We start from the raw sequence: 11,637 nt of genomic DNA on the forward strand, positions 1-11,637 counted from the left end.
TGCTGTCTCTTTTCCCTGTCAACTTTACTTTTGTTAGTATAATTGATTTAATTGGTAAAATTGAAAACTTTATGCTAAACTTTTTTGATTTGGCTGGCTTTTGGGGTATTGCCTTTATTTGGAAGTAGTATTCGGTTAAACAATATATACTTCTTCCATATTTTCAAACAAAATTTCAATCCAGGATTGAGTAGAAAGCATAAAGCTTATGAAACTCTCTGGAAGTATTCTTTAATAGTGTAAAATTTTGGTAACCATTAGAAATACATTGATAAATACCAACGTCTGTTGTTGTTGTTATCATTCTGATTTTTTCCACAACAAATCATGCAAAATGAATAAGATTAATATTCCCATAGATCGGTCTGCAGATCTTAAGGACACTGTGACCTTGTCATAGTTTCATACTCTTGTGTAATAACCTTGGAGTAATATTCTCAAGGAAAAACACAGATGTAACATATTATTATCTTATCAATGATATATCCCCCCAATAATCATGTGGTAATTGATTTTGCATGTAAAGCCGGGTCACGATTAGGATACATTGGTTTTTGGTACAACTTTCTCATGAAAAACATGACAGATTCACAGTCTGCTATGATATTGGCATGAACTCATTAAATTCACTGCCCGGCTGCCATTTGCTCAAAGTGACATTTTTAAAAGGACTGAATGTCATCAAAAATGAGGTATAATCCCAAACAAACAAGAAAAAAAACACTTTAAGACTCTAACATTCTTGCTGCAAATTGTCTGGCAGTTGTAAAGAAATCCAAAGAAAGCCTTATCATAGTGTCGGTGTAAGAAGGGTAAAAAATGCATGCTAATCAAATTATTGTTAGTTTAAAATTGTTAGGGGTGTATGACTAAAGATCACTCCAACTAACAGGCACAGAATGTTCACTGACCAATGAAAATCCTGAGATTTGATACAGAGCACAGATTAAATAATATTGAGGCCATTTTGTGCTTTTTACCAATCTAAATTGAAATCACAGGACATGGATACTCAACATGGTAAAACAAGTTGACAGTTGCCATTTTTCTTCTTTATGGGGTGCTATTTTTGGTGTGCACCATTTCCGTTTTAGTGTCTGTAAATCTACAGGTACTGCTGGCAGAAAGTATCACCTGCTGCAAGATATTATTAAAATGTTGGAGTAGAACAGCTGTTGTAGCAATATATGAATGGGATTTATGATCTAAGAAAAGTTTGCATTTTTCATGTAACAGAAGGTGTAGGCCACCTGCTCTGCAGAATGTTCTTAGAAATAGGTTTAAAGTAGATATGCTGAAATAAAGATGAAAAATTGCTCATTATCACACTTCTCAGGTAAAGATAAGTGGAATACATTATGTCAGAAATTGCAATAATTTTCTGAGCCATATTGCATTTTAATACATATTTTATTTTCAATTAGTGCTCGCCAATTTTTTTAAGCCAATCACCGACGAGGATTTTTCAAATTTTCAGGTTACAAATCTTAATAGAACAGATTTTATATAAACTGGACGTTTTATATTAATAAAACGCAAGTCTGAGCCATATTGCATATGTTCTTGTATAAGCTACAGTCGCTTTAGCTCCGCTCCTTTTATTTTCAAGTAGATCTTTCATTATATTTGGAAGAATGTTCATTTGTATATTTAAGGTTGGATCATAAAATTAACTAATTGCAGAACTGTGTTCTGAGGTTCTCAGGGCTCAAGTCCCGGTCAGACTGCACAATTTTTCTCACCCTATGACATTCACATACATATATTTCAATACTATAGACTCAAAATTGTTATGCATTTTATAACTCATTTTATAAAACGTATTAGAATACTGTTGCATTTAACAACACAAACTCCTTTTCAAAATTTGAAGAAAAAAAGTTTGTTCTTTGCTGTTGTTTTTCCCCCTAAAATTTTGCAAGCTGCAATAAATTTTCAAGATAAAAAATTCAAAATGTTAAAGCTATCTTTATGGTGAACTAGCTAGTAATGGCTTTATTGCTGACATATGAAATTTTTATGATTTATTTCAAAATAATCTAGACTTTTGAAAAAAAAAAAATTTTTAAAGGAAAAAGTTATGATTCATCTAAACTAATAAATAATTATGTTCCTTAAAAAAGCTCACTTTAGTAAACAACCTCTCCTCTATTATATTTACTAATATATTCATTTAATTATATTTTAATGGTTAATTTGCATTTTAAGTGATATAATTTATGTTATAAAAAATGTTTTTTTAATAAATGAAAGAGATAATTAGGGTAAAAAAAAACTTATTTTAGATAATAATAAATGAGTATGAATAATTATAAGTTTTACATTGCTCCAAATAATTTTTGATAGCCTCTATGAAAAATAATTTTATGAAGTTTAATTCTCCTCAAAGTCACATTATGCCTCAAAAACAAATAAATTTATACTTTTAAAAAAAAACCCGGCAAACATGAATTTCATAATGTTTAAATAATGGTTTAAGAGAATGTTAGATGCTTGTTACCTGAAGAAAGTGGCGATAAATGTGAAATAGTTTGTCATTAAAGTAACTGATGTATACAAAGTAGTATTTCAACTTCCAAACAAAATACTAATTCACTATAACAGTTTTACTGTAATTAATGCCAAAAAAGCAAGAGATGAAAAAGATTGTTGATCTTATTGGCAAATGAGTAACATTTTGGATACTATAAAAGTACACCAAAATCAAAAAGCTTTTGAGAGATAAGAATAAAAGCATTTCTGTGGCATAATGGGCCTTTAAATCTTATCTTACTATGGTATATGTAATGAATACACTTTTACATCTTTCATTAAGATCAAGACCATTCATCTTTTTTTAGGAAAAATTTCATACTAAGTATTGAATGAACAAATAGTTCAGACCATGATCTGAAGCGGGTTGCATGGGTTGATTCAGTCACAGCCAGCATGCCGAAAGTTAAAGTGGCTGACTGTTAGATTTTATATAAAATGTCATTCATTATTACCAAAAATCCATAATTTGCAACAGTGGCTGTCTGCACTACATTTGCCATTTTAACAATGATGTGTCCTTGGTTTTAAAAAACACATTTTGTTGAATTTTCCAGGATGCCTTTTCTAAGATGAAGGATTCAAATTACAAGTTATCATTATTATTTCTAATAATATAAAAGTACCATTGGAATATGAAATACATGTTTATCTAAATATTGCATAAAATACACACATTGTTGATGATTTGTATAGTAAACTTTTTAAATACATGATTGTATACAATATATTTATATATATATTATTAATATTTTCAGGTTACCGGTTTTTCAAGGCGGTGATGTTTCTAACCGGATTCCTGTTCGGTTCTGTACTAGTCTACATGATCTGTCTCGAAGAAAAGACGTTTACTCCGCTCATAAATGCCGGAATTTCATTAGGTGCCGGAATTTTATGTGGTCTTCTCACAATGTTCGTGCAATATATAGGGCTCTTTATGACCGGGTTCAATTTCGGCATTTCCATAGCAACGGGAATTCTAATCGTCATTGAACAAATTTATCATCTCGAAATAATATGGATTCCGATCGGGATATTGGTGGCGATCGGTGTAATATTTGCTCTATTGACGCTAAAATTCCAAAAATCGGGAACAATTCTCGGAACAAGTTTGTTTGGAGGACTTTTAATGATCTCATGTATAGACTATTTCATCGAACAATTTCTTTTGATGATGTACATGTGGGAAAGGATTAAAGCGGATGACTCGCCATCATTGTGCTGGTTTTCGTGGATCATACTCGGCTGCTGGCCGTTCTGTTTTCTGGTCGGATCGGTCACTCAGTGGAAAATTACTGGACAAGGGTTTAGTCACAAACAGGGTAAGTTTTTTATTATAATTATGCAGTTTTGTTAGTTTATACAAACTTGTTTTAGTTTAATTGTGTTGGAAGCTATTGGCTTATTGAAACACTCTCAAATCCGTTCCTGGAACTAAGCAATGAATGCAAGGTTTCTTGCTCAAGGAAACAACAGCTGGTCCCTGACAGGGTTTGAACCGACGCGGTCAGCAATCCTTAGATTACTAGTCCAATGCATTAACCACTTGGCCAAGCTTCCACTTTCAAGTAGTTTTGTTGAGCAGCATAGGTAGGGAAACTGTACACTCATTGTTCAGTACTGGTTTGATTCAGGAGTGTTTCTATTAGCTCTAAGCTTTCTACACAATCAAACTAAAATAAATTCTTTTTATTACATGCTTTTCGGTGGTTTATAGAAATATATCAGTGATTTAAAACTGGTAATTTCACTGTTTGAAACAGTGAAATTACCACTTTGATAATTTCACTGTTTTGAATTTAAGCCCCTTACGTTGTTTCAGTGAAATACCAGCGTGCACAGAACTGGGTACCAACTTAATGATGTGACGTCATAAATGACGTCACATTATTATTTGGCGCGCTTTTCATTCAGTATTAGGTTTAATGTCTTTTTAAAACGTTTCTTTGCATATAATAAAAAGAAAATTTGTTTAGTTTAGTGTAAGATCGAAATATATTTCACCTTGTGAACACCAAAAGTTCATATTTCACTCGTGGCTGCGCCACTCGTGAAATATACCTTTTGGTGCTCACTCGGTGAAATATATTCCGATCTTACACTGAACTAAACAAATATCCTCTATATAAACCAAATATTGCTTTTCTTAAAAAAATTGTGAGATTTAAGAATTTTTTCTGAGTCAGCTACACACTCTGCCTGGTGTTTTGACTCATGGCTTTCAGTAACAAGATAAATAGCTCCTGACTCATTTGATATTTATTTATCATATTCCAATCTTAATCTATGGTGTTATGATAAGAGCTGAATGCATTTTGCTATACATTTTTCTATCTTTTCCCTCAATTTATGACCAGTGTAAAGTTAGGCCAGCCTGAGCATCCATGTCCTCTAACCAGATTCTGTTCTGATCTCTGCTTTATGTCCATGGTATTTTTCTAGATTTAAATATATGTACATACCATTTGGTTCCACAAGTCTCATTTATTACAAAATTTGTAGGATAAATGTTTTTGGGCAAGGGGGACCTTATCCCAACAAACAGTTTGAAAAAAGGTATTATTTAAGCACAACTTACCAAAGATTTAATGAATTTGTTCGATTAGGTTTAATAATTAGTTGGTTTAAATAGCAACTCTTTGGTTTAATAAGTAATCTTTGGTTTGATAAGTAACTCAATAATTTTTTTATTTAAATAAGTGAACTGTTGGTTTTATAAGCAACCCATTGGTTTAAATTACCCTTTGAATTTAACAAAATAACCTGTTGGTTGAAGACTTCAATACAAGACTACAGGAGTAAGCTCCCTTGGTTAAATTTATATTCCTGTACTTATATGCATATTGTATATACCACTAAGATTGTTATCTGCATTAAAACTGATGAATGATTTGTAATAATAACCTAGGTGTTTTTGATTGTCTCTACTGATAAATATGGTTAACATTTATATAGATTTTATGTCTTGTCTAGTCTGGTAATTTACTGTTAACCTAATAATACATACAACGTATTGTATGACAGCTGTCCGTGTTTGATTTATAGATATACAATTATAAAACATCTGATATATGGGTTTATTAAAACAATGAAACAGTCTATTATTTTGTGGTTATTAGTGTAAGCAGGTAGTGATTACTTTTTTTTTGTAAATTGTATTTTGAATAGCCCGATGGGGTCCGAACCTCAATTTAGCCATTGCGGTCAGTTTAGAGTCATGCCAGCCCGCTTATCAAAGCAGTCTGACCAGACTCAAAGCTGTTGGTGGTCCAGTTTTTGTATTTTGATGTTTAAATCTCTTGATTAAACATTTGGACTAATGGATTCTTAAAATCTGAAGCATTAGAGAAATCTATTACACAAATTCTTTGGGTTTAGTGTTTAATACCCTGTAAATGTTTCACATCAAAATAAGATGTGTTATCATATATTGTCTCTTTTTTGAGAAGACATTACTATAATTTTTTTTCAAGAAGACAGTCAGAGTTTCTTTCTATTTAATGTTATATTTAATGAAAATTTGCATATTTTTGCTTTAATGGATTTCTAACCATCTGTTGGGTGTCATTGTGCAAATATTTCAAGGAAAGGTGTAAAATATTATATATATATATTTACCTATAGCTATATCTATTTCCTACCATGCCCAGTGAGTGATAGTTATAAATATCTCACTTCAGTTTTGTTGTTATCATTATTATTATAATTTAAATGTTATCACAGTGCTACAGAACAGACGAACTGAGACAGTAACTATAAAGAGGACACGACCCAAAGAGAAACCTAAGGAGAACCCGCACCAGTCACGATACCGGCATCTGTACCAGGTCCGACGTGTCAACGGAGACGTCATTTCACAGGTATACTTACTTTATGTCATATACTTATATACTGGTTAACTGCACCAGGGCAGTGGCAGTTTTAGTTCTTTCAGTTTCTTTTAAAGTTATGTTATAATGAATTTATCATACAACAAATTCCTTTTTTTTTAAGAGGAAAACATGAATTTCTTTCATAAATTCACAGCGTATAAAGTTTACATAAATGTCACCATTATCCAATGAAAAGCGATGTTATAAACATGCAGTATTATTATCACACAGTATATCAAAACTGTACATTACAAAGCTACAGGAGACAAAAGACCTTGCATGCTGCTCTGTGCATTATTTCAGTCACAAGTAAACAGTCCTTTGATCCAGTGACCTACTGTAGCTAGATATAGTACATCCTAATTATTACCTCTGTGAATCAGAGATGCTTTAAAGATTGCTGAGTAAGCAAATATATATATATAGGATGATAAACCATTTTCGCTGGTAAATAGTATTTATAAATAACTGGTTTCAGTAATTCTATATATAGAAAATTAAACGAAAATAGAAGTTATAAGTAACAAGCTATAATAATTTGATACAAGGGAAATTTATGGATATTGTATGTTAAAGGGAAGCTATGGCCTTAAATGGTTTATTTTTCTGCATTTAAACCCATGGATCATGGGTTGTAACCCTGGGGATACAAGGGGGTTATTTGATTTTTTAGTACTGGTAAGTTCCAGAAAACAGATTTGAGAGTGGTTGAAATTACGTTTTCTTTACTATCAGCATTTTATGAATAATGTGTAAAGTAATTATTAATGAACTAATATTAAAATCATTATTTTGATTTCAGAACTATATCCAGACCCTACAGAACAAATTGTCGCCATCATTACGTAACCTGACTCCAGTTCCCACAGAGCCACAAGGAGAGCCCTCAAATGAACCTGAGAGCACTAACACAACATTGACCCAGATTCCAGAAGTTTGACCTTGATCTTTGACCTTTGTGACTGTGTTTATATTCAGCCATGCTTGGCTTCAGCTTTCTGCAATGCTGGTGCAATAAGGGAGTTAAAAAGTTCCTTACAATGAACTTTTGAAAGCATACAACATCTGGGAATATGCATTTGTGTCAATTGTTCAAGATGTATTTAGATATACATCGATGACCTTGAATGACCTTAACCTAGGTAGTGACTGATTGCATAAATTTGTGTCATATCAATTTTTAGGGGGGTCATTGTTCAGATGAGAGCAAATGTGAAAGATGGTCAAGCTCAAAATATGATTATAAATGTTATATCAACCTTGACCTTGCACTGTGGAACCTTTGCTAATTGTCTTAAGTGAAAGTTTATTACATGAAAATGTTTTATGCTGGCATTAAATTGATATGTCTGGCTGGCTCAGTTATTTTCGGACATGAGTTGGATATGTTTCAGATACTGACAAAATATTCCAGTCTTTTTGTTTTTCGCACACAGGAATTTTATGTTAGACAAACTAAGAGAGCGAACATTTCTATGAAGGAATTGTGTGACTTTGTGTTCATAATATCAGTTGATGATGTAAATTATCATTGTGGTTGTTTTGTTTTTGTCACTGAATGAAAAAATGAATTATTTGGTGGTTAACATAGTGAAACTGTTTCTTGTTTTAGTAGTTGGTTATATGTTGCACAGTAGTACACATACTTATAGTAATTTTTAATGACTTTCTTAAAGGAACTCCACAGAGGTCCAAAAACCTGAAAACCTAAAAATACTATCTTGGATCAATTGGAGCACCAAACCCCCCAAAAAAACAATAAACAATATAAAAAAGATAATAATGTACTCAGAATTGAATTAAAAATCAATGATAAATGCAATTCTGAACCCAGTTTTAGTTGAAAGCGTATAAATGCTTTTCATTTTTAGGTCATTTTGTAATAAAAAATTATTTTTTCGTGAGCAAATGATCTGAAATTTTGCACACAAGTTATTGGCCTAGATATACATACATGTACATTAAATGGAACATTAATCTTGAGAAATAAATACCAGTCCAGTCATGTCAAAAAACCTCAGTGGAGAACCTTTAAGATTTAGATTATTAAAAAGCAAGTGTTTAAACATTTGCATGTTTGTTATAGAATATTCTGAAAGATGAATAGAAAATATAATTTTATTTCAATGAAATATATGAATGTATCTCACTGTAAAATGATACAGATTTTTATCATACAATAGAAAGAAATAAAGAATCTTTCAACACAAAATTGAAAATGTTGCAGGCTCGGTTAAGACATTTTAGATGTTAAAAAAGCATAGAATAAAATTTTAATGTTGTGAAATTTAATTTTAAGGAATAGGAATATTCAGACATACATGTATATATGTCAGATATTTTGTTTTATTTGAGTGTATACATGTATATCATGTCTTGCAGAAAATACATCCAGTGTTTCATTCTGAGTAAATAAGAAATTTAACATTTATACAATAAATGAAAGTTAACAGATTTGTTAATGAAGAAACATAATGAAGGAACAACAGTAGTTTGTTGTATATAAATCTGCACTAGTACTACTTTATGTAAATGCAATATATATACAGAAATGTTTGTTGTTTTAACATACTTTTACATTTATATTGGACACAACATGTTATTTATGACTGCAAAGGTTATGGTAATAAAGATTTTATATACACATACATACAGTTAATTAATTAGCTATGCATGTAAATTGTCAAAAAATGTCAATTATTGAATAAAAGTGTTAACGTTTTATGTACTTTGAATAAACAGCTGCGCATATGATATACTATCGAGTATGGTAAATGTATAATTTATGAACTGGAGGGATAATGTGAAAATTATGCTATGTGTATAAATTATGATTAAAGAAAAACTGTTTGACCACTTTGTTGATTCCCTGAAGAAAGTCAAGATGAAGCTCTGTTATTTTTGCCAGTTTTCTTTTTTTTACATTAGTAAAGAGTTACATCTTAGTTAACTTATATGACAATAATAAACAGCAACTTTTATCAGAAAGTACACAAATTGAGTGAATTTTTATTGTTTTCATCATATATTTTTAAAGTATCTATTTTCTGTCATACAGTCTAGGTGGAATTCAAAGGTTATTTTGTAAATATATGGTCCAGTTGTGTACCAGTACATGTATTTGAGATTTTTTAGACATGTGTAATAATTTCTCCATTTTTTAAATATATATTTTTTCACATTATTCAAAATTATGTCCTAAAACAACTTTGTTACATAATTTTTCTTTTCTTAAATTTCTGTTTTAAAATTTTGTCTTAACAATAATAAGAAAATTGATTTTACATCATGATTTTGGTTTTATACTGATGTGTTTGGATACTTTTGAAATGTATTTTTAGCTTTATTTTTTTACTCAATTCTAAGAGTGCTAGCAGCTTAAAGCTTGAACCTGTAACCTACAGGAACCAAAAGTGATTAGCCTTTTGTCACCGGTATTAGAGCCAGGCCAGCCTGTACATTCGTTCATGCAGTCATACCATTTGCCCCTCACTGCTATTGGCTCAAATCCCGCTAGGGACTTTGAATTCATTCAAGTGAGGAAGGTATCCATCTAGCTTATGAAACACGTTGTTCTGCTCAGGTGCGCCTTTGTGTCTGAAATAATTCATGGAGGGGCACCCGAGGTCTACCTCTACCAGTAAAGCTGGAACGTTGCCATATGACCTTTACTGTGTTGGTGGGACATAAATTCCAACAAAACTTTTAAATTTGAAAAGCAAGACTTCATTAACATACCCATGTTCTACATGTCTGTAAAATAAAATAAAAAATCTACATGTATATCATCTTCCTCACAAACTTTGGTATTTGTTTTACATGGTCTAAATGTCATTTTTGTCACTTTAGTGCAGTAATGAATTCAATCCTATTACAATTCAACACGAGTTAACTCGTTACTGCAATAAGTTGATGATTATAATTTGCAAGGTTTGACATTCAAGTACACTTATTTATATGTTTTTGTCATAGATTGTTGATAAAAATTAGCTATTGTTAGGTGATAGAAATACCTGTATATCTTGTTATATTTTGTATTTTTAAGTCATGTTTGTTATATGCTGCACCATTGACATTGTCCGGAAATGGTTCCAAGTAGTGAAATTGAAATAAAAAAACAAACAAACAAGTACAAACTTTTGTTTATTTTGATTTTATTCCCTCGATCTTTGATTTTAAAATTTTGTTTTGTTGTTTTTGGTTTTGTCCAGATTTAAAAGTATTTTAGTGTCACAGTTCAGAACTGTTATGTAGGGGGAGATGAGTTTGCTGCCGGATAGCTCGGGTGCTAGAGATGGGGAACAGTATTCGGAGGGATCCGGGTTCGACTGCAGGTCAGACTGCACATTTTTCTCCCCCCTGTGACATTTGGCACCCAACGTGGGGCCTTGACTGAATATAGCTCAAATTCTATTCACATTTCTCTGTAACTCTGTGAAATTCGAGGACGAATTTCAATATAGCAAGGGAGTTTGTCACAGTTCAGAACTGTTCACTATGTAGGAGGGAAGATGTGTAAGCGGCCGGATAGCTCAGTTGGTACCAAATATATCAAACATTAGCCAATTGGGTATATATAATAAGCAAGTGAATAAAGGGAGATAATTAAAACATTAAGCAAAGTAGCATTTTATTTCTTGGACAATGCACTCTTTTTCTGGTCTTTAAATTATTAAATCCTTCCAATATTTTAAATTCAATTCCCAGAGTATTTTCAAAGGAGGTTATTCAAGAACTAACTAATGTAAATACATTTTCCATATAGTACTTTGACAATGCATTCCCACTCACTAAATCAAAACTATGTGAAGTTTCAATGAGATATTAGACATGTGTTAAACATCATAAAGGGAGATAATCAAAAAAATTAAACAAGGTAGTTTCTTGAATTCTGCAATTCCTTTTACTAGCTATATAAAGTTTTAGTTATTGGGTGAGGGAACTTACCAGCCTGCATAACTCAATCAGTTAGAGCGCGAGACTTGTAATCTCGACATTGTGGGTTCAATTCCTGGGCTGGCCAACTAAAAATTGATAATCAGTCTTTCAGATGAGACTTTAAATCGAGGTCCCGTGTATGGGTGCTTGGCACACTAAAGAACCAGGAGAAGCTTCTGGAATTGAAGCATCTTTCTGTATCTGTAATTGCACTATCTCCAAAATCTAAAATGACTAATACTCTTCTGGAGGACTCGCCCATATGGGCAACCGGTGCCGGGTATAAATAAACACA

General features: G+C 31.7%; 1 protein-coding gene across 1 annotated transcript; it reads left to right on the top strand.

Annotated features, from left to right (window-relative positions):
• The first annotated feature begins 2,928 nt into the window (after positions 1–2,928).
• On the top strand, positions 2,929–10,540 carry LOC132726674 (transmembrane protein 198-like). The gene is made up of 4 exons (XM_060712015.1): positions 2,929–2,953; positions 3,258–3,854; positions 6,256–6,392; positions 7,207–10,540. The coding sequence occupies exons 1-4, from the start codon at positions 2,929–2,931 to the stop codon at positions 7,342–7,344; spliced, it is 897 nt and encodes a 298-aa protein (XP_060567998.1). The 3' UTR covers positions 7,345–10,540.
• The last annotated feature ends 1,097 nt before the right edge of the window (positions 10,541–11,637 follow it).

The sequence above is a fragment of the Ruditapes philippinarum genome, unplaced genomic scaffold, assembly GCF_026571515.1.
Source record: "Ruditapes philippinarum isolate M1 unplaced genomic scaffold, ASM2657151v2 ctg1506_1_1_1_1, whole genome shotgun sequence".
NCBI classification, from domain to species: domain Eukaryota; kingdom Metazoa; phylum Mollusca; class Bivalvia; order Venerida; family Veneridae; genus Ruditapes; species Ruditapes philippinarum.

Coding starts and splice junctions, on each gene's coding strand:
- LOC132726674 (XM_060712015.1), top strand. CDS start 2,929: ATGCCGAAAGTTAAAGTGGCTGACT. Junction 2,954..3,257: donor GAAAGTTAAAGTGGCTGACT/GTTAGATTTTAT, acceptor TGATTGTATACA/ATATATTTATATATATATTA. Junction 3,855..6,255: donor AGGGTTTAGTCACAAACAGG/GTAAGTTTTTTA, acceptor ATGTTATCACAG/TGCTACAGAACAGACGAACT.